Consider the following 23,802-nt stretch of genomic DNA (forward strand, 5'->3'; position numbering starts at 1 on the left):
CTGGAATCACACACTCACGCCCGAGGAGGAGGTCACAATAGACAATAGACAATAGGTGCAGGAGGAGGCCATTCAGCCCTTCGAGCCAGCACCGCCATTCAATGCGATCATGGCTGATCACTCTCAATCAGTACCCCGTTCCTGCCTTCTCCCCATACCCCCTCACTCCGCTATCCTTAAGAGCTCTATCCAGCTCTCTCTTGAAAGCATCCAACGAACTGGCCTCCACTGCCTTCTGAGGCAGAGAATTCCACACCTTCACCACTCTCTGACTGAAAAAGTTCTTCCTCATCTCCGTACTAAATGGACTGAGTGTGTCATGCCACCACTGGCTCTTTAATTGACCTAGGTAGACACAAAATACTGGAGTAACTCAACGGGTCAGGCAGCATCTCGGGAGAGAAGGAGTGGGTGACGTTTCGGGCTGAGACCCTTCTTCAGACTTTAATTGACCTGTCCAATTAACTCACCACCTGCTCTTCTCAAATATTGCAAATGTTCATTTACAAATTAAGCGTCCAAATATTTTTGAAAAGTATGAAAATAACTTTTGAATTTCCATCACCTTTTGCCAATTATTTCTGATTTTAATCTCCCCATTGCTTGCTTTGCTCATTATTTAGTTTAGTTTAGAGATACAGCGCGGAAACAGACCCTTCGGCCCACCTAGTCCGCGCCGACCAGCAATCCCCGCACATTAACACAATCCTTCACACACTAGGGACAATTTTACATTTACTCTAAGCCGATTAACCGACAAACCGTTACATCTTTGGAGTGTGGGAGGAAAACGACATGCAGGTCATGAGGAGAAACATAGAAAATAAGTTCAGGAGTAGGCTATTCAGCCCTTTGAGTCAGCACCGCCATTCAATATGATCATGGCTGATCAACCAAAAATCAGTACCCCGTTCCTGCTTTCTCCCCACATCCCTTGATTCCATTAGCCCCAAGAGCCAAATCTAACTCTCTCTTGAAAACATCCAGTGAATCGGCCTCCACTGCCTTCTGTGGCAGAGAATTCCACAGATTCACAACTCTCTGGGTGAAAACGTTTTTCCGCATCTCAGTTCGAAATGGCCTCCCCCTTATTCTTAAACTGTGACCCCAGGTTCTGGAACAATATGTGATTAAACTTGAGCCATTCACAGTGTATAGATACATGATAAGGGAACTGAGAGAGAACGTACAAACTGTACAGACAGGATCGAACCCGGATCGAACCCGGGTCTCTGCCACTGTAAGCACTGTAAGGCAGCAACTCTACCGCTGCGCCACCATGTCGGCCATTTAAAATCAATACATCCATTTACAAGCTGCTTTGCTGTTCCTGGCTTGTTTCATTTAATCCATAGGTAGCCTCTGAAAATGCTTATTTATAAGGCACCATCAAACTTGGCTGTGGGGCCTCCTCACATTCTAGCAGCCTCAATAAATCGGGGTGTCAGGGTGACGAGACCCTCTTTGGAAAGACCAGCCAGTAGCTGACTTCAATGCGCCTGTACACAAACAGAAGGCAGTACCTTCAGAGGTTGAGAACTGAGAGAGAGAGAGAGAGAGAGAGAGAGAGAGAGAGAGAGAGAGAGAGAGAGAGATTGAGAGAGAGAGAGGGTCAGCCCCAGATTGGTTTGTGGCTTCAATGTCATACCGCATAATTTGTTTGCTTGCACAGATACACGGTTTTAACCATAGATTTCCGAAATGTTTAATATTTTTTGTGTGGGTTTAGAAAAACAATGAGAATTTCTAGTGAGTAAACTGAAGTTAGAAGTAAGGCGGTGGAATGAAGGAGGGAAGTTTATTGCCCTTTTAATATGCATGAAAGCAGCAAAGCAAAATGTGAAAGCAATAATATTATTTCCAAAGCATACATCATTGGTTTCACAAACATTCCTGCAGACTCTACGCATGACTGCATCTGCAGCCCCTAAAGCCAGCACATAGACAGGCCACGTCCTCCCAAAGAATTTTATGACTCTCAGTATGAATCATTGTAATTTAAGAAAATGATATACTTTACCACTCAGAAGTCTAGGGGCTCTATCAGCCCTTCCAGAAGCATGGGTGGGTCAAGGCAGAGGTTAAATAGCAACCAGGTGACACTATAATGCAAGCCCCTTGAAATCTCCACATCCAGTTAGTCAGTTTTGTTTATTGTCACGTGTACAAAGGACAGTGAAAAGCTTTTGCTGCGTGTTATCCAGTCAGCAGAAAGACTATACATGATCAGCCATGATCATATTGAATGGCGGTGCAGGCTCGAAGGGCCGAATGGCCTACTCCTGCACCTATTTTCTATGTTTCTATGTTTCTATGATTACAATTGAGCCATTTACAGTGTATAGATACATGATATCGTTTAGTGCAAGGTAAAGCCAGCAAAGTCTGATCAAGGAAAGTCTGAGAGTCACCAATGAGGTAGATAGTAGTTCAGCACTGCTCTCAGGTTGTGGTAGGATGGTTCAGTTGCCTGATAACAGCTGGGAAGAAACTGTCCCTGAATCTGGAGGTGTGCGTTTTCACACTTCTGTACCTTTTGCCCGATGGGAGAGGGGAGAAGAGGGAGTGGCCAGGGTGCGACTGGTCCTTGACGAGGCAGCGTGAGGTATAACAGGAGTCAGTAGAAGGGAGGTTGGTTTGTGTGATGGTCTGGCCTGTATCCACAATTCTCTGCAATTTCTTGCGGTCTTGGATGGAGCTGTTCCCAAACCAAGCTGTGATGCATCCTGATAAAACACTTTCTATGGTGCATCTGTAGAGGTCGGTGAGAGTGGTAGGGGACATGCCAAACTTCCTAAGCCTAAGCTTCCCAAGCTTCCAGGTGTAATGAACATACGCAGCTATTCTATGAATAGGAGATGTTAAATATTTCTTCTGCTCCGTTTAGTTTTATATTCAGCCTTGGGATCTGAGCATTGTTGGCAGGACTGGAATTTGTCCATCCTTAACTGCCATTGAGAAAATTGTAATGAGCCGCCTTCTTGAGCAGTTGCAATTCTTGTGGGAAGATGATCCCACAGAGTAGTCCCAGAAGTGGATAGGAGCCTTCAGATGGTGGTGTTTCCCATATGCCTGGTGGTCGACATGCTGTGGATGTAGACTGGCTGACCAACACAGTGCATTTTTTAGATGCCACACACTCCAGCCACTCCGTGCTTTGGGTAGAGGGAACGTCTATTTAAAGGATGTAGGAAGGAACTGCAGATGCTGGTTTAAACCGAAGGTAGATACAAAATGCTGGAGTAACTCAGCGGGTCAGGCAGCATCTCTGGAGAGAAGGAATGGGTGACGTTTCGGGTCGAGACCCTTTAGACTGAAGAAGGGTCCGATGGTCTCGATCTGAAATGTCACCGTCCCTTCTCTCCAGAGATGCTGCCTGACCCGCTGAGTTACTCCAGCATTTTGTGTCTACCTTCGGTTTAAACCAGCCTCTGCAGTTCCTTCCTACATCCTTTAAATAGATGTTCCCTCCGTTTTGTGTCTGTCTTTTATTAAAAGGATAGTTGATGGGTTCCAGCTTGCTATTCCTGTAGACATTCACAGCACATACTGAGACTTTAGGCACCAGACATCAAATCACAGTGTCTCGGAAGTGATGGTTTAATTCCATTGGGAATTCCCTTGAAAATGCAATTATGGAGGCACTTCTCGCAGTTGTTTTTATTGGCGGGGTTCTTGGGTTGTACATTGCAATAACTGTGCCCTCTGGATGTAGGCTTTGGCAGAGACCATTATTTTTTCTGCCTCACTTCCATTTCTGTTGCAGTCATGTTCAGAGATGTCCTCTCCTGGCAATGGGGCAGCAGGAGGAGGCTCCAGGAAAGGATCCTTGGTTGAAAACCCTGAGCTTTCCGCTGTCTTTCGAAGCATTCTGCAGGAGAAAAGTCAGAACTTGATGCCAGATCAACTGTTCAGCACGGAAGTCCGATTCGAGATTAACACAAGAAGGAAAAGCTTGGATAAACCGTTTAAAACTGGTACGCTTGCATTTTTTTCATGAGATATTTAATTTACATGCTTTGTTATAGATGCAATATTTTTTAAAGTTTTTTTTTTAGAGATACAACACGGAAACAGGCCCTTCAGCCCACCAGGTCCACGCCGCCCAGCGATCCCCGCACATTAACACTATCCTACACCCACTAGGGACAATTTTTACATTTACCAAGCCAATTAACTTACAAACCCGTACGTCTTTGGAGTGTGGGAGGAAATCGAAGATCTTGGAGAAAACCCACGCAGGTCACGGGGAGAACGTACAAACTCCGTACAGACGGCGCCCGTAGTCAGGATCGAACCTGAGTCTCCGGCGCTGCATTCGCTGTAAGGCAGCAACTCTACCGCTGCGCCACCGAGACCACTCTATGCTATTGTTACATAAGTATATATTAATAAGTAAAATCCAAAGTTAGTAATCGGTAATTGGTAGTTGGTAGTTGGTTATCTACACTAGGTTTGACATCCACATCCATTCCAACTTGGAATTTAAAATTTTCCAAATATTCAATGTCCATTATGCCTGGCAAAAGCTGGTATTTTTTTCACAATTATCTGTATACTGAAACTCTCGTTTGTTTGTTTGTTTGTCCTGAACTACAGCCAAAACGGTACACGATAGCGCGACAGTTTTAGGTCCACCTTACTCACCGTCGTCCCTTTGGTGCTAATGGAAAAAGTTTCATTGAAATTGGTGTTATATTTTTTAAGTTATTCACATTTTAAAGTTTAAATCTATCTCCAAGGGAGGAAGGGGGGAGGGAGGGGGGATAAGGGGGTTGAGGGGGATGGAATGGGGGGGGGAGGGGAAGGGGTGGAGGGAAGGGGTGGAGTGAGGGGGAGGGGAGGGGAGGGGAAGGGAGGGAGGAAGGAGGGATTGAGGGGGTTGAGGGGGATGGAGTGGGGGGAGGGGAAGGGGTGGAGGGAAGGGGTGGAGTGAGAGGGAGAGGGAGGGGGGAAGGGGATGGGGGGAGGGAGGGGGATGAGGTGGATGGAGTGGGGAGGAGGGGAAGGGGTGGAGTGAGGGGATGGGGGGGAGGGGAGGGAGGAGGGAGGATAAGGGGGTTGAGGGGGATGGAGTGGGGGGGGAGGGGAAGGGGTGGAGGGAAGGGGTGGAGTGAGGGGGAGGGGGGAGGGGAGGGGAAGGGAGGGAGGAAGGAGGGATTGAGGGGGTTGAGGGGGATGGAGTGGGGGGAGGGGAAGGGGTGGAGGGAAGGGGTGGAGTGAGAGGGAGGGGGGAGGGGAGGGAGGGAGGGGAGGGAGGGGGATTGGGTGGATTGAGTGGGGGGGTGGGGAAGGGGTGGGGGGAGGGGGAGGGGAGGGGAGGGGGAGGGAGGATAAGGGGGATGGAGTGGGGGGGAGGGGAAGGGGTGGAGGGGGAGGGAGAGGGGGAGGGAAAGTGGGAGGGAGAGGGAGAGGGAGAGGGAGAGGGAGAGGGAGAGGGAGAGGGAGAGGGAGAGGGAGAGGGAGAGGGAGAGGGAGAGGGAGAGGGAGAGGGAGAGGGAGAGGGAGAGGGAGAGGGAGAGGGAGAGGGAGAGGGAGAGGGAGAGGGAGAGGGAGAGGGAGAGGGAGAGGGAGAGGGAGAGGAGGGGAGATGGGATGGGGGGTGGAGAGGGTGCTGCATCAATGCAGGAGAGGTTTGGGCCCAACGGGTCCACTTGGTCTAGTGTGCCCTTAAAAAGGTATTGGTGAGCTGCGGTCTCCTTCAATCCCAGTCATTCTGATGGTGACAATACTCACACTACTTTCAGTTACAGAAATTGTAGATGTTACCCAAACAGCAATATGTGAGTGGTTTAGAGAGTTTTTTTGAGCTGATGGATTTCCCGAACTCTACATCACCTTGTGCATATCCTTATTGTACCTGAAGAAAATAGGCTTGGAAAAAAAATCCCTCCAATAGTTTAAGAAAATAACTGCAGATGCTGGTACAAATCGAAGGTATTTATTCACAAAATGCTGAAGTAACTCAGCAGGTCAGGCAGCATCTCAGGAGAGAAGGAATGGGTGACGTTTCGGGTCGAGACCCTTCTTCAGACCCTCCAATAGTTTACATCAATCACACACATTTTCAGGATACCAGCACATTACATTTAAAGGGTGAATTTAACAAATAGATGTATTCGAAAAATATTTAAAACTTATAAAAAGCAATGATTAATAGGATTAAGAAAATACAAGGAACAGAAAAAAAGTAAACCAAACGTTTTAATATTCTGCAAAACATTCTGAAGCTCCTAAATACTTTCCTTCTATTCAAACAAAGGGGAAGAGACCACTTGTGACTCCCATCACCTGAGGCACTGGATTCTTTAAATGCAAATTGTAACTACAAAGCCATAATCCCCAGATTTCCACTCCGATGCTGAATGTCCTATTTGTATGTCCTATTATACTGAGTGCAAATCCTTGGATCTCTTACACAAGACAATATCAAACCCAGGGACCTTCCACTAAATTGGTGTGTGGCAATTTAATAGGTTTCCATTCCTTGATATCTATATACTAAAACTCTCGTTTGTTATCTTGTTTGTCACTGAACTTCAGCCAAAACGGTACACGATAGCGCAACAATTTTAGGCCCACCTTACTCGCCATCGTCACTTTAGTGATAATGCAAGTAGTTTTATTGAAATCGGTGTTATATTTTTAAAGTTATTAACATTTTTAAGTTTAAAAGGAGGGGAGGGGGAGGGGAGGAAGGGGGGAGTGGGGGAGAAGGGAGGGGGGGTTGAGGAGAGAGGGGAGAGGGGGGAGGAGAGGGTGATGCACCAATGCAGGAGTGGTTTGGGCCCAACGGGTCCACTTGGTCTAGTCTAATATATCATTGCAAGAGAATTCACTTTGTATGTTACCACGTTTGGCGCAGGTTCAATTCTATTGTGGCAGTTAAATCAAATCTCTAAACAAAAGCTTTGGGATAGTAATGCTGGCATGAATGTAGAACATAGAACAGTACAGGCTACCATGAAGCCAAATTAAACAAATCCCATCTGCCCGCACATGGCGTTTGGCTCTCCGTTTTCTTCCTATTCATGTGCCTGTCTCTTGAATGTTGCTATCTTAACTGCTCTCATCACTTCCTCTGGTAGCATATTCCAAGCTCTGTGTTCAACTCTCTGTGTCATATATCTTGCCTCGTAAATTCCTTTAAACACTCTCCCACTGACTGTAAAGTTATGCCCTTTAGTATTTCACATTTCCATCTTGGGGAAAAAGATGCTGACTGTCTACCCTATCTAAGCCTCTCGGTGCTTTATAAATATCTGTCAGGTTGCCCCTCAGCTTCAAGCACTGGAAAACGAGAGAGAATTATCCACGTTTGTCAAATGTGCATGAAGGAACTGCAGATGCTGGTTTAAACCGAAGATAGACACAAAAAGCTGGAGTAACTCAGCGGGTCAGGCAGCAACTCCGAAGAAAAGGAATAGAAATAGGCGATGTTTCGGGTCGAGATCCTTCCTCGAGTGTGAAGAAGGGTCTCGACCCGAAACGTCACCTATTCCTTTTCTCCAGAGATGCTGCCTGAGTTACTCCAGCTTTTTGTGTCTATCTCCAAGTTTGTCAAACTTCTCCTTATAGCTAATACTCTCTAATCCATGCAGATGATATCCATTGTCCTTAATTCTTCAATTACCTTCATCACTTTCTCAAAATCTCAATTGTTTGGAAGGCATGTCCTCCCCCAGACAAAGCCATTCTGATTATCTCCAATAAGTCAAAGAAGGACACAAAATATTGGGGTAATTCAGCGGGTCAGGCAGCATCCCCGGAGGCAATGGATGGGTGCCATTTTGGGTCGGGACCCTTCTTCAGACATCTAGTCTATAGAAGGGTCCTGACCCAAAACATCACCTATCCATTTTCCCCCTGGAGATGCCGCTTGGGTCGGCCCTCTGCGGACCTTTCACCGTCCGGAACATGCCTGGAACATGGCAACTTCTACAGCCTGACCGCGGGAGAAGACGGCAGGGGAAGAGTAAAGACATCCCGGTCTTCCATCACAGTGAGGAGGTGACTGGAGGAGACTCACTGTGATGGATGTTTCTTTTTTCTTTTTTTTTGTGTTGCTTGTGATTGTGTGTGAATTTGTTTATTTTTATTGCTCTATTGCTGGACTGTGGGTGACCTTTCATTTCACTGCACATCTTGTACGTGTATGTGACAAATAAACTTGACTTGACTTGAATTACTCCAATATTTTGTGTCTATCTTTGGTATAAACCAGCATCTGCAGTTCCTTTTGTATTACATTATCCCCAATAAGCCCAAGCTTTTCCAAATATGAGCAAACCCCATCCCTAAGAACCTTCTCCAGTAATTTCACCTACTGCTGAGGTAAGGCTCACTGGCCTATAGTCTACTGGATTATCTCAATTAGCATTTCTTACTAGGGAACAACGTTGGCTATTTGAGTGTCCTCTGGTACCTTGCTTGTGGCTGAAGAGAATCCAAAGTCTCTGCCAAGTCCCCCGGAAATCTCCGCTCATGCTTCTCTCAAAAATTGGGATTGATCAAACCAGGAACTGTGGACTTATCCATCTTAATTGTCCTTCAAGAATCAACACCTCCTTCCTTCTTAATATCAATATGCCCCATCAGCATACCCTTCCCCCTCACTAACCATGTCCTTCTTCTTGATGAATACTGATGCAAAGTACTCATTTAGTACTTCACCTACCACCTCCGTCTCCAGGCATACATTCATTCCTTTAAGTGGTCCTACCCTCCCGAGCTACCTTCTTGTATTCAATGCATATATAACATGCCTCGAGAATTTCCTTGATTCTACTTTCCATGTCAATTTTAAGAAGCCTTTTTAGCCTTACTGGTGCCATTTAAGTTCTTAGACACAAAAGGCTGGAGTAACTCAGCGGGTCAGACAGCATCTCTAGAGAAAGGGAATAAGTGGCGTTTTGGGTCGAGACACATCTTCAGGTCTCTACCCGAAATGTCACCTGTCCCTTCTCTCCAGAGATGCTGCCGGTCCCGCTGAGTTACTCCAGCTTCTTAGCATAGAAACAAAGAAACATGGAAACTTAGAAAATAGGTGCAGGAGAAGGCCATTTGGCACTTCGAGCCAGCACCGCCATTCATTGTGATCATGGCTGATCATCCACAATCAGTAACCCGTGCCTGCCTTATCCCCATATCCCTTGATTCCGCTAGCCCTTAGAGCTCTATCTAACTCTCTTTTAAATTCATCCAGTGAATTGGCCTCCACTGCCTTCTGTGGCAGAGAATTCCACAAATTCACAACTCTCTGGGTGAATTTTTTTTTTTTCCATCTCATTTTTAAATGGCATCCCCTTTATTCTTAGACTGTGTGGCCCCTGGTTCTGGACTCCCCCAACATTGGGAACATTTTTCCTGCATCTAGCTTGTCCAGTCCTTTCATAATTTTATCCGTTTCTATAAGATCCCCTCTCATCCTTCTAAATTCCAGTGAATACAAGCCCAGTTTTTCCAATCTTTCCTCATATGACAATCCCGCCATCCTAGGGATTAACCTCGTGAACCTATGCTGCACTGCCTCAATTGCAAGGATGTCCATTTTCAAATTAGGAGACCAAAACTGCACATAATACCCCAGATGTGGTCTCACCAGGACCTTGTAGAACTGCAGAAGGACCTCTTTACTCCTGTACTCAAATCCTCTCGTTATGAAGACCAACTTAGCTTTCTTCACTGCCTGCTGTACCTGCATGTTTACTTTCAGTGTCTGGTGTACCAAGACATCCAGGTCTCGTTACATTTCCCCTTTACCTAATCTGACATCATTGAGATAATAATCTGCCTCCTTGTTTTTGCAGCCAAAGTGGATGACCTCACATTTATCTACATTATACTGCATTTGCCATGCATCTGTCCACTCACTCAACCTGTCCAAGTCACCCTGCAACCTCCGAGCACTCTCTTCACAGTTCACACTGCCACCCAGCTTTGTGTCATCTGCAAATTTGCCAGTGTTACTTTCCTGTGTCTATCTTCAGTTTAAACCAGCACCTGGAGTCCCTTCCTCCACATTTAAGTTCAATACACAGAAACTAAAACAGGAAAAAATGGTTTCCATGGTCATATATAAATGGAACAATGAGGTTGATGAGGCCTTACAGGACTGCTTTGACATAACTGACTGCCAGATGTTTGAAGACGCAGCAGAAGGCAATATCGACGAATACACAGACTCGGACTTAGGCTACATAAGTAAGTGCATCGATGATGTGGTTCCAAAAGCTACCATCTGCACTTACTCAAATCAGAAACCCTGGGTGGGACGGGAAATCCATGCTAAACTTAAGCACGGACTACTGCCTTCAACTCAGGTGACCTCAACGCCTACAAGGTAGCCAGATATGACCTCCGGAAGTCCATCAGGAAAGCCAAGAGAGACTACAGAGACAAAGTGGAATCTAACTACTACAGCTCGGACTCCAGATGCATGTGGAGTGAACTATGCTGCGTCACAGACTACAAAGGGAAAAACAGGAGCACTGTTCAGCCGACCGCATCGCTCTTGGACGAGCTTAACACCTTTTACGCTCGGTTCCATGCAGACAACACAGCGCCCACCATGAGTCCACAGGTGTGCAGGGGGACTACCACACTGTCCTTACAAACGGCAGACGTGAGGCGGTCCTTCAAAAAGGTCAACGACCGCAAAGCTCCAGGGCCGGATGGTATTCCAGGGCGGGCCCTCAGAGCGTGTACGGATCAACTGGCAGACGTGTTCACCAACACCTTCAACCTCTCTCTGAGTCAGTCTGTGGTTCGCACCTCCTTCAAAGCATCCATCATCGTTCCTGTTCCAAAGAAACCAGTAACCTCCTGTGTAAATGACTACCGTCCTGTCGCACTGACACCAGTCATCATGAAGTGCTTCGAGCGACGAGTCAAAACTCACATCTGCTCCTCTCTCCCTTACACCTTGGACCCTCTTCAGTTTGCACATAGACCAAACAGGGCCACGGACGATGCCATCGCCATGGCATCACATACTGCGCTCACCCACCTGGACAAAGGAAATACATATGTGAGAATGCTCTTTATTGACTACAGCTCGGCATTCAACACTATTATTCCCTCAAAACCCGTCCCCAAGCTCCTCGATCTTGGACTGGAGACCTCCATCTGCGGATGGATATTCGATTTCCTGACGGGCAGGCCCCAGGTGGTGAGAATTGGCAGCCACGCCTCTTCCTCAATGATCCTCAACACAGGTACACCACAGGGCTGTGTGCTCAGTCCTCTCCTGTACTCCCTGTTCACGCACGACTGTACTGCTAAGCACAGCTCAAACAGCATCCTAAAGATTGCTGACGACATGACCATCTTGGGCCTCATCACAGACAACAATGAGACGGCCTACAGAGAGGAGGTAAAGGCACTAAACAGCTGGTGCCAGGAAAATCACCTCTCTCTCAATGTCAGCAAAACTAAAGAGATGATCGTGGACAACAGGAGACAGTGGGGGAGTGGACACCTCCTCATCCACATTGGTGATGCTGAGGTTGAAAGGGTCAGCAGCTTTAAGTTCCTCGGTGTACACATCACTGAGGACCTTTCCTGGACACTGCACACGGACACAATAACAAAGAAGGCCCACCAGCGGCTCTTTTTCCTGAGAAGACTGAGGAAGTTTGGCATGAACGCCAGCATCCTCACAAACTTCTACAGACGCACCATCGATAGCCTGCTGACGGGCTGCATTACAGTCTGGTACGGGAACTGTTCTGCCCACAGCCACAAATCACTACAGAGAGTGGTGAAGACGGCACAGCACATCACTGGCAACTGTCTCCCGGCCATTCAGGACATTCTCTACCGGCGGTGCCTGCGGAAGGCACGCAGCATCATCAAGGACCACAGCCACCCAGCACCCAGGCTGTTCTCCTTGTTACCGTCAGGCAGACGATACAGGAGTATGGCTGGGCGTACCACCAGACTTAAGGACAGTTTCTACCATCAGGCCATCAGGCTTCTGAACTCATAAACACATTTCACATCAGATATGTTGATTATTTTTAATATTGTCTTTTTACCTATTTTTAATATTGTCTTTTTAACTTACTAATGTCATTTTTAAAATCTTATTTATCCTTGGAATATTACTGCTGAGGTGACCCGTTGTCTTGTCAAATACATTTCATTGTTCCATTGACCCTGTGCCAACCTACATATGACAAATAAAATGGATTATTATTATTATTAATAATAATAATAATAATAATAATATTCATTTATTGTCATTGCAACGAGTACAACGAAATTAAAAAATAGCCAATGCTGACGGTGCGTAAAAACATATATGCAATAAATGCAAAAACAAATAAATACAATTATATTAAGTACAAAAGTTTTAACAGTGTTGCCTAGTGCAGAAGGTAGTGTTCAGTTCTCGTATGGCCCTGGGGTAAAAACTGTTCTTAAGTCTGTTTGTTCGGGATTTGATCGACCTGAAACGTCGACCAGAGGGCAGATGAACAAACAGACGGTGGCCGGGGTGGGATGGATCTTTTATTATTTTGCCTGCTCTACTGAGGCAGCGTAGGCTGAACAGGTGCTCCAGGGAGGGCAGTGAGCAGCCGATGATCTTCTGGGCCGTCGTGATGACCCTCTGAAGGGCCTTCCTGTCCTTTTCTGAGCAGCTGGCATACCATGTGGTTATACAGTATGCCAGCACACTCTCGATGGAGCAGCGATAGAAGGACATCATGAGCTTCTCCTGCAGGTTGGTTTTCCTGAGGATCCTCAGGAAGTGGAGTCTCTGCTGTGCCTTCTTCACTGTGGTGATGGTGTTGGTAGACCAGGTAAGGTCCTCTGCGATGTGCGTACCCAGGAACCTGAAAGCGGGTACCCTTTCCACACAGACCCCATTGATGTAGAATTTCCCTTGTGCTTCACTTCCATGTGAATTGATCGCAGAGGAGGCTGTGCATCGTGAGCAGAGGGTTCCCCACTCTCCGTCCATTCCTGGAATTTGGATCTCCGCTGAGGACGAGGAGGAGCAGCAGTTTTTGCCTCGCCCGAAGCAGAAAGCCGTGTGCTACACAGATTTGGAGAGTTCTGACAATGACGAGGCTCCTGAACATCCCGTCTATCGTCGCCACTTAGTACGAAGTCGGAGTAAAAGCTCCTCACAGGAAAGTCCAGCAGCTGGTGGAACTCAGGTAAGTTGACAAATAATGCAATCAAACGGGCTTACTAACCAACACAATTATGTGTTACACGCAACTCAGTGTTCATATTGTATTTTTCCTTTGTGGTCTGGTACTTCCTTAGTCGCATAAGGTCATAAGTGATAGGAGCAGAATTAGGCCATTCGGCCCATCAAGTCTACTCCGCCATTCAATCATGGCTGATCTATCTCTTCCTCCTAACCCCATTCCTCCTAACTCCAATAAGGGGTTGGACACGTTAGAGGCAGGAAACATGTTCCCAATGTTGGGGGAGTCCAGAACAAGGGGCCACAGTTTAAGAATAAGGGGTAGGCCATTTAAAACTGAGATGAGGAAAATCTTTTTCAGTCAGAGAGTTGTGAATCTGTGGAATTCTCTGCCTCAGAAGGCAGTGGAGGCCAATTCTCTGAATGCATTCAAGAGAGAGCTGGATAGAGCTCTTAAGGATAGCGGAGTCAGGGGGTATGGGTAGAAGGCAGGAACGGGGTACTGATTGAGAATGATCAGCCATGATCACATTGAATGGCGGTGCTGGCTCGAAGGGCCGAATGGCCTCCTCCTGCACCTATTGTCTATTGTCTATAACACGTTTCTCAGATTACGAGCCTAAAAGTGAAGGTCTGACAATGTCAGCTTAACATCAAATTGTGATCAGGATATTCTACACTCAGTATATTGCTGCTGGTTTTCAGTTTTGTTGCTGGTATTATAACTTGTTATGAAAGGATAATTCACAGCATCAGTAGCCTCCACACATCTTAGTGAATGGCAAGTGGAATCTGCTGTGGTGGATGTTTATGTTAAATTTTATTTTATATGGCTGTGTGTCTCGTTGCTTTTCACTTATTATGGCTGTATGGTAACTCATATTTCACTGTACCTTAGTTGGTACATGTGACAATAAATTGATCTTGATCTTGAAATCTTGAAGTGAACTACACTCACTCCTGCTGCTCTGCTCTGGAGCAAACCTCATGTTTAACTCTAAGCTAAACTCTCTAAGCTAAACGAAACCAAACTCCTTCCTGGCAACATGCTGAGAGATTTATTCACAAAATGCTGGAGTAACTCAGCAGGTCAGGCAGCATCTCGGGAGAGAAGGAATGGGTGACGTTTCGGGTCGAGACCCTTCTTCAGACATGCTGAGAGAAGTTGACTTCATCCGTTCTTTGTGCTCTGTACATCATCTTCCAGAAAATAATTGCCCTTATGAAGGAAACCAGATTAAACCTTAGCATTGAAAGTTGCAAACATGTTAATAATTGCATCTTTTGGTTTTGTTTGCTGTCAATTCCATCATGTTTCTTCATGTTTCCAACACTGGAAATATTCAGCAGCTTTATTGAATCCTTTCTAAGAACTACTACCATTTGTTTAAATGGATGAACATTTGAAATCATTAAAGAACTAAAATACCGTAGATTTTAAAAATAAACACAGACAATTTAAAATATATTTAGAAGTGGCGCAGCGGTAGAGTTGCTGCCTTACAGCGCTTGCAGCGCCGAAACCCCCAGTTCGATCCCGACTACGGGCGCTGTCTGTACGGAGTTTGTACGTTCTCCCCGTGACAACATGGGTTTTCTCTGAGATCCTCGGTTTCCTCCCACACTCCAAAGACGTGCAGTTTTTTAGGTTAATTGGCTTGGTTTAAGTGTAAATTGTCCCTAGTGGGTGTAGGATAGTGTTAATGTGCGGGGATCGTTGGTCGATGCGGACTCGGTGGGCCGAAGGGCCTGTTTCCACGCTGTATCTCTATACTAAACTAAAAACTAAGCTAAAGTACAACTCTTGCCACAAACTTGGCCCAGGGTAGGTTGTCCAAACTGCACACAGATCCCACAGAAGCACCTCAATGTAATTGGAGGACTTTCACAATCACTCAGAAATGGCAAAAGTGTTTGCTAGTTATGCAGAGAAATGTTGGAAATTAGAAGAACCTAATAAGACAATAAGACATCGGAGCTGAATTACACCATTCGGCCCAACGAGTCTGCTCTGCCATTCGATCATGGCTGATCTATTTTTCCCACTCAACCCCATTCTCCTGCCTCCTCACCGTAACCGTTGACGCGCTTACTAATCAAGAACCTATCAATCTCCGCTTTAAAAATGACCCATGATTTGGACTCCACAGCCATCTGTGGCAATGAATTCCACAGATTCACCACCTACTGGGTTAAGAAGCAAGAGACACATAGAAAATGGGTGCAGGAGGAGGCCATTTGGCCCTTCGAGCCAGCACCGCCATTCATTGGATCATGGCTGATCATCCACAATCAGTAACCCGTGCCTGCCTTCTCCCCATATCCCTTGATTCCACTAGCCCCTAGAGCTCTATCTAACTCTTTTAAATTCATCCAGTGAATAAATTCATCCATGTGAAGCTCCTCCACATCTGTATCCTAAAGGAACGTCCTCTTATTTTGAGGGTGTGCCCTCTGGTCCTAGACTCTCCCACTAGTGGAAACATCCTTTTCACATCCACTCTATCTAGGCCTTTCATTATTCGGTAAATTTCAATGAGATTCCCTCATATCCTTCTAAATTCTAGCCCAGGTCGAAAGCCTTTATTCAGAGGGTGGTGAATCTGTTGAATTCTTTGCCACAGAAGGCTGTAGAGGCCAAAGCAGTGGATATTTTAAGGCAGGGATAGATAGATTCCTGATTTGTACAGGTGGCAGAGGTTATGGAGAGAAGGCAGGAGAATGGGGTTAGGAGGGAGAGATAGATCAGCCATGATTGAATGGCGGAGTAGACTTGATGGGCCGAATGGCCTAGGTCTACTCCTGTTCCTTATGACCTTATGACTATCACATGTTCCACACGCCAGCGCATTTTTCATCAGATCCGGAGCCCAAAATGTCTCACAATATTACAAATGTGTCCTGACCAGTGCCTTATAAAGCCTTGACATTATGGCCTTGCTTTTATATTCCAATCCTCTCGAAATGAATGCTAAAATTACAATTGCCTTCCTTGCTACCGACTCAACTTGCAAAGTAACTTTGTGGGAATCCTGCCCCAGCACTCCCAAGTCCCTTTGCACCTCGATTGCAGAATCCTTTCCATATTTGGAAAATAGTCTACTCCTTTATTCCTTCTAGACAATAGACAATAGACAATAGGTGCAGGAATAGACCATTCGGCCCTTCGAGCCAGCACCGCCATTCAATGTGATCATGGCTGATCATTCTCAATCAGTACCCCGTTCCTGCCTTCTCCCCATACCCCCTGACTCCGCTATCCTTAAGAACTCTATCTAGCTCTCTCTTGAATGCATTCAGAGAATTGGCCTCCACTATCTTCTGAGGCAGAGAATTCCACAGATTCACAACTCTCTGACTGAAAAGGTTTTTCCTCATCTCCGTTCTAAGGAGATGAGGAAAAATTGGCCTACCCCTTATTCTTAAACTGTGGCCCCTGGTTCTGGACTCCCCCAACATTGGGACCATGTTTCCTGCCTCTAACGTGTCCAACCCCTTAATAATCTTATACGTTTCGATAAGATCCCCTCTCATCCTTCTAAATTCCAGTGTCTACAAGCCTACCAAGGTGCCACACCATACACTTTGCCACGCTGTATTTCATCTGCCATTTTTTTGCCGATTCTCCCCAATCCGTCCAAGTCCTCTGAAGACTCCCTGCTTCTTCAGCACCACCTGCCCCTCTACCTATCTTTGTATCATCTGCAAACTCAGCCACAAAGTCATCAATTCCATCATCCAGATCATTAATATACAACCTAAAAGGTCTTAGACCCAACACCAATCCCTGTGGAACACTGTTAATCACCGGCAGCTGACCAGAAGAGGCCTGCTTTTTTCCCACTCTTTGCCTTCTGCCAGTCAGACAACCTTCGAACCATTCTAGTGCCTTTAATAGCATGGGCTCCTATCTTATTTAGCAGCCTCACGTGTGGCACCTTATCAAAGGCCTTCTGAACATTCAGGTCCATTGGTGCTTCTTTGTCTATCCTGCTTGTTAGTTCCTCAAAGACTTCCAAAAGATTTGTCAGGCAAGATCTCCCCTTAACAAAATCAAACTGACTTTGGCATATGTTATCAAGTGCGTCCAAGTAACTCGAAACCTCAACTTTAATCACGGACTCTAGTCATTCTTGAAAGATCACCACTAATGCCTCCACAATCTCTACATGACATTGTCTTGTAAACTCGAGGCATTGTGTAATGCAGTTATAATGTGCCATAAGAAATGAACCGCTTTCAACAAGATGGGTGGTACAAGTAAAATCCCTAACCCCAGATCTTTGCAAAAGTGGACAAGTTATGATTTCAAGGATATAAAATCTAGCTGCAGATTACTTAAGAATGAATCAATCAGGAGCATGAGTAGCAATGTCGCCCTTTGAATCTGCTCCACTCATTCAGTAGGTGAGGGGTGATGTTCTACCTCAATGACATTTTCATGCACTCTCCACGTGTCCCTTGATTCCTTAAAATCCAGAAATCTATAGATCTCTGTTTTGAATGAACACAATGGACAAACTTCCACGACCCTTATGCACAGAGAATTCCAAAAACGTGCCACACTGAATGAAGATTTTTTTTTTCTCATCTCGGTCCTAAATGGCCTACCCATTACTCTGAGACCATGACCCCTGATTCTGGATTCCATAGACAGGATAAACTTTCTCTCTGCATCCATCCTGTTAAGCTCAATGAGAGTTCTGTGAGTTTCAATAAGATCAGTTAAGAGTGGCACAGTGGCACAGCTGGTGGAGCTACTGCCTCACAGCACCAGAGATCCAGGTTCGATTCTGACCTTGGATGCTGTTAGTGTGAAGTTTGTACTTTCTCCTTGTGACTACAGGGGTTTCATTTGGGTGCACCAGTTTCATCCCACATCCCCAAAACACTCAGTTTGTATGTTAATTGGGCTCTGTAAATTGTCCCAAATGTTTAGGGAGCAGATGAGACACTGGACTAACATAACTAATGCCTAAAAAAGAACTACAGATGCTGGTTTAAATTGAAGGGAGAAACACCAAATGCTGGAGTAACTCAGGGGGACAGGCAGCATCTCTGGGAAGAAGGAATGGGTGACGTTTCAGAGAAGAATGGTCTCGACCCGAAACGTCACCCATTCTTTCTCTCCAGAGATGCTGCCTGTCCCGCTGAGTTACTCCAGCATTTTGTGTCTAACATAACTCGTGTTTAGTTTAGTTTAGTTCAGAGCTACCGCGCGGAAACAGGTCCTTCGACCCACCGAGTCCACACAGACCAGCGATCCCCGTACATTAACACTATCCTACACACATTACACACACTGAGGACAATTTACACTTATCCCAAGCCAATTAACCTACAAACCTGTACGTCTTTGGAGTGTGGGAAAAACCAAAGATCTCGGAGAAAACCCACGCAGGTCACTGTGGTCAGGATCGAACCCAGGACCCGGGTCTCTGGCGCTGTAAGGCAGCAACTCTACCGCTGCGCCACCGTGCCGCCCACTGTGATCAATTTAATCAGCCTGGACTGTGTGAGCAGACAGGTCCACATCCATGCTGCATCTCTAATTCAAACTCTAGAACATGTAGGCCTAGTCTATCCGTTGTACTGTCTGCTGTGTGTGATTGCATCATCTGGACTGCTTTAATTTGGCTGTACTTTGTGTGGTGACAATAAAGGTTTTTTACATTTACATTTACATTTACATTTACATTTACATTTTTTTACATTTGCATTTACATTTACATTCTGTCTCCCTCATACTTCAAATATGCCACCGTAGGAATCTGTCTGATGAATCTTTGTTCCATTCTTTCAATGGCAAACATATGCTTTTGCAGGTTAGGAGATTTAACAGGTGCGTAGTACTCCAGGTGTGGTCTCAACTCGGGTTTATATAATTAGACTTGAACGTGTTTGGTTCTATACTCAAATCCTCTCAGAATATAGGTCAATGGTCTTTTTGCTTGCCTCATTGTTTGCTGCATGTTCCCTTTTGGCGCCTTTTGTGCAAGTGGGTCCCTTTGCACAGAATCTGCACAATCTAAAAAACACTCTCCATTTCCACCTTGATGAAATGGATGACTTCATGTTTTTCTATATATTTCACCGGCCGTTTCTCATGCAGCCACTTAGCTTGGTCGGTTTCCTCTTTAACCCTCTTTACATCCTCCTGCCAACTCTCAATTCCCACTAAGTTGTGTATAATCAACAAATTTAAAAAATGATACTTGGTCCCCTCAATGTCTAATTTGTTGGCATTGACTGTGAATAGCTGAGCGCTGAGCACACTGAAAGATATTTCTGCTTTCACATTCTTTTATTTCCATCAATTCTGGTAAATTAACTCAGCCCAAGTTCCCCAGTCCTCACGTCTTTCTCCACTGTAAAAACAGAGTAGAAACACTCATTAAGGACCTTGCCCGTCTCCTGTAGCTCCACACAGAGTTGACCGCATTGATTCCTGAGCGGTCCCGCTCTCTCCCTTCCCAACCCTTTTCCCTTGATGTATTAATAAAGATTCTTGAGATTATCCTTAATATCATTTGCCAGAGCTATCTCCTGTCCGCTTTATGCCCTCCAGGCTTCCTCAGTTCCCGAAACTCCTCCAGGGAGACACTAGATCCCAGCAGCCTATACCTGCCCCAAGCCTCCTTCTTACTCTTGTCCAGAGCTTCAATTTTACTCGTCATCCATGTCCTCAAAGAGCCCATTTTGAACAATCAATACTTTGTGATATATTAACTCTTGCAAAATGTTTCTTCCTTTGCTGCTCTTCCTCTGATTAAATGCTGTTTAAAATGAATCCAGCTTGTTTTTGCAAATCATTTTTATCTCTGTGCTATTCTGTGTACAATATGTGTTCTGACAATGACCGAAGTGTGAGATTAAGGATGAAAAATGGTGCAAAGTTGGCACAGCAACAATTCTTTGGACTTGGGAATGAAAATGATGCAAAAGTTACATTGAGCCAACATCCAATATTGGTTTCCAATTGCACCACTTAATCTGACACTGATGGTCCTCTTTAAGGTGCATTAGATCAAAATGTATTGATCCTGCTGGTGGTGGTGGTGATGGTGGTGGTGCTTTGATGCTTTCCTTACCTGCAGATTTCAGACCTATCCAAGCGCATGTCTTCCATTGAGCGAATGCTAAGCAGACTGGAGGAGAAGATAACCCCAACCTCTGTAAAGGTAACCATTGGGATTATTTTAATCGCACTGGGGGAAATAGCTAAAACATTTTAACGCAGGAGGATGACGGGTGATCTTATAGAGGGGCACAAAATCATAAGAGGAACAGATCGGGTGCATGCACAGAGTCTCTTGCCCAGAGCAGGTGAATCGAGGACCAGAGGACATAGGTTTAAGGTGAAGAGGAAAAGATTTACTAAGAATCTGAGGGGTAACTTTTTCACACAAACGGTGATGGGTGCATGGAACAAGCTGCCAGAGGAAGTTGTTGAGGCTGGGACTATCCCAACATTTAAGAAACAGACAGGTACATGGATAGAAACATAGAAAATAAGTGAAGGAATAGGCCATTTGGTGCTTTGAGCCAGCACCACCATTCAATATGATCATGGCTGATCATCCAAAATCAGTACCCTGTTCCTGCTTTTTCCCCACATCCCCTGATTCCTTTAGCCCGAAGAGCTAAATCTCTCTTGAAATGGTTTGGAGTTATATGAACCAAATGCAGGCAGGACTAGTGTAGCTGGGACATGTTGGCCGGTGTGGGCAAGTTGGGCCGAAGGGCCTGTTTCCATGCTGTATCACTCGATGACTCTATGACTCTATTGAAATAACTTTTGCAATTCCCCATTCTCATGGTTGTTGGAGTTTGATCCAGAAAATGGATCTGAAAACTTTGAGTTTCATGAACCCATCCCAAGCAATAAATGACCTGCCTGGCCAATCAATCATTCACCCCAGGATTGCAGGATAAAGCTGGTGAAATCTGTGACTCACCTGCATGTTCAGTTATAAATCGGCTGCCCCATGTAAGGCAGCATGAAGGAGTCGAGCAGCTGCCTCATAGCTCCTGAGACCTGGGTTCGATCCTGACTACGGGTGCTGTCTGTACGGAGTTTGTACATTCGCCCCGTGACTGCGTAGGATTTCCCCGGGTGCTCCGGTTTCCTCCCACATTCCAAAGACGTGCAGGTTTGTAGGTAACTTGGCTTCAGTAAAAATTGTAAATTGTCGCCAGTGTGCAGGACATTGTTAGTGTGTACAAGGAATCGCTGGTCGGCACAGATGCGATGGGACGAAGAGCCTATTTCCATGCTGCATATCCAAAATAAATAACTGCAGATGCTGGTACAAATCGAAGGTATTTATTCACAAAATGGTGGAGTAACTCAGCAGTTCAGGCAGCATCTCAGGAGAGAAGGAATGGGTGACGTTTCGGGTCGAGACCCTTCTTCAGACTGATGTCAGGGGGGTGGGACAAAGGAAGGATATAGGTGGAGACAGGAAGATAGAGGGAGATCTGGGAAGGGGGAGGGGAAGAGAGGGACAGAGGAACTATCTAAAGTTGGAGAAATCAATGTTCATACCACTGGGCTGCAAGCTGCCCAGGCGAAATATGAGGTGCTGTTCCTCCAATTTCCGGTGGGCCTCACTATGGCACTGGAGGTGGCCCATGACAGAAAGGTCAGACTGGGAATGGGAGGGGGAGTTGAAGTGCTCGGCCACCGGGAGATCAGTTTGGCCAACGCGGACCGAGCGCAGGTGTTGAGCGAAGCGATCGCCGAGCCTGCGCTTGGTTTCGCCGATGTAAATAAGTTGACATCTAGAGCAGCGGATGCAATTTTGTGAATAATTCTGCATAGTTGCTCTTTTTCCTAATTTCTTTTTCCTATTAGTTTCAATATACTACTGGTCAAGAAAGAGAAACGTTCACTTTCATCCAAAGTCCTTGTGCAAAGAAATAATGGCTTGGGCTCTGCATTAAGATGTAAAAGGCGGCAAAGTTATGAAGAAGTCGTAGTTTATGTCACCTTTAGATCTGTGTTTTGGGAAGGGTGAATGTGAAAATGAGTAACAATGGGGAAAGTTTGAATGTTTACACTAGTTGGTGGGTTAGGGCAGATCTGGAGTACAAATGTAAAAGCTGAACACAATCCACCTAAAATCAGCTTGCCAATATGTTATCATATCATATCATATATATACAGCGCGGAAACAGGCCTTTTCGGCCCACCAAGTCCGCGCCGCCCAGCGATCCCCGTACATTAACACTATCCTACACCCACTAGGGACAATTTTTTACATTTACCCAGCCAATTAACCTACAAACCTGTACGTCTTTGGAGTGTGGGAGGAAACCGAAGATCTCGGGGAAAACCCACGCAGGTCACGGGGAGAACGTACAAACTCCTTACAGTGCAGCACCCGTAGTCAGGATCGAACCTGAGTCTCCGGCGCTGCATTCGCTGTAAAGCAGCAACTCTACCGCTGCGCTACCGTTGGCTGGTCTAAAACCAGTGCAGGAAAAGGTGGATATACTCAGCAGACCAGGCAGCATTTGTGGAGAAATGAACCAAATTCCATCTTGTTGAACTGCAAAAGTCAGATTGTTTTAAATGAAAACAGTATCGGGGAAATAAGGGGAAAACATCGGGTCGGAGGAGAAAAGAACAAAGTGTGGGATGGGCCTCATCTCTGGATAGAAAGAATGGGTGACATTTAGGGTCTCAGTCTGAAGAAGGGTCTCGACCCGCAATATCACCCATTCTTTCTCTCCAGAGATGCTGCCTGTCCCGCTGAGTTACTTCAGCTTTTTGTGTCTATCTTCAGTTTAAACCAGTTCCTTCATACACCCTTCAGGAACATGCTGAAAGCTGTAAGTAACATCATCAAAGATAGACACAAAAATCTGGAGTGACTCATTCGGCCCATCAAGTCTACTCCGCCATTCAATCACGGCTGATCTATCTCTCCCTCCTAACCCCATTCTCCTGCCTTCTCCCTATAACCCCTGACACCCGCACTTATCAAGAATCTATCTATCTCTGCCTAAAAGATATCCACTAACTTGGCCTCCACAGCCTTCTGCCCTGCTGAGTTCCGCCCACTCCACCTCTGGCAGATTATGACTCATCAGCCACTTTAACTCCCTCAGAAGCCAAAAGGAAGCAAGTCGTAATCGACCCGGAAGAAATGCCCGAGAAGAAGAAATGTCCTTAAAAGACTAATTAACAGGTGGACTTGTGACCACTAAAAGCGATTATAATATATTATTATTCTCCCATAGTTCAGGTCCAATGCTAGGTCTAAGCAAGTTGACAATCATTATTGAACAGTAAAGCCAAGCATCATAACATGCTTGGTTTAACCCACAATATCTCAGAAAGGGTTCCCCAGTGTTCCAGTCTAATCGATTTAAAAAATATTTATATTCACAAACAAAGTTACCGCAAGGCTTTCTGCTTGTTATAGTCTCAAATTATTGTGTAGGGAGGAACTACAGATGCTGGTTTAAACTGAAGATAGTCACAAAATGTTGGAATAACTCAGCAGGACAGGCAGCATCTCTGGAGAGAAGGAATGGGTGACGTTTCGGGTCGAGACCCTTCTTCGGACTCATTGTAGTTGGAGAGGACACTGTAATGAAAATTCCTTATGAGATATCTGAAGTGAAGAAGT

General features: G+C 45.6%; 1 protein-coding gene across 1 annotated transcript in view; it reads left to right on the forward strand.

Moving 5' to 3' along the window:
* Positions 1–23,802, forward strand: part of LOC144596346 (melanophilin-like) — a 136,035-nt gene that overhangs the window by 80,875 nt on the left and 31,358 nt on the right. The window contains exons 8-10 of the mRNA XM_078404594.1: positions 3,767–3,977; positions 12,922–13,166; positions 20,260–20,343. Of these exons, the coding sequence (XP_078260720.1) occupies positions 3,767–3,977; positions 12,922–13,166; positions 20,260–20,343 (540 nt within the window). The remainder of the gene's footprint in view (positions 1–3,766; positions 3,978–12,921; positions 13,167–20,259; positions 20,344–23,802) is intronic.

This window comes from Rhinoraja longicauda, chromosome 8 (genome assembly GCF_053455715.1).
Source record: "Rhinoraja longicauda isolate Sanriku21f chromosome 8, sRhiLon1.1, whole genome shotgun sequence".
Taxonomy (NCBI): Eukaryota; Metazoa; Chordata; class Chondrichthyes; order Rajiformes; family Arhynchobatidae; genus Rhinoraja; species Rhinoraja longicauda.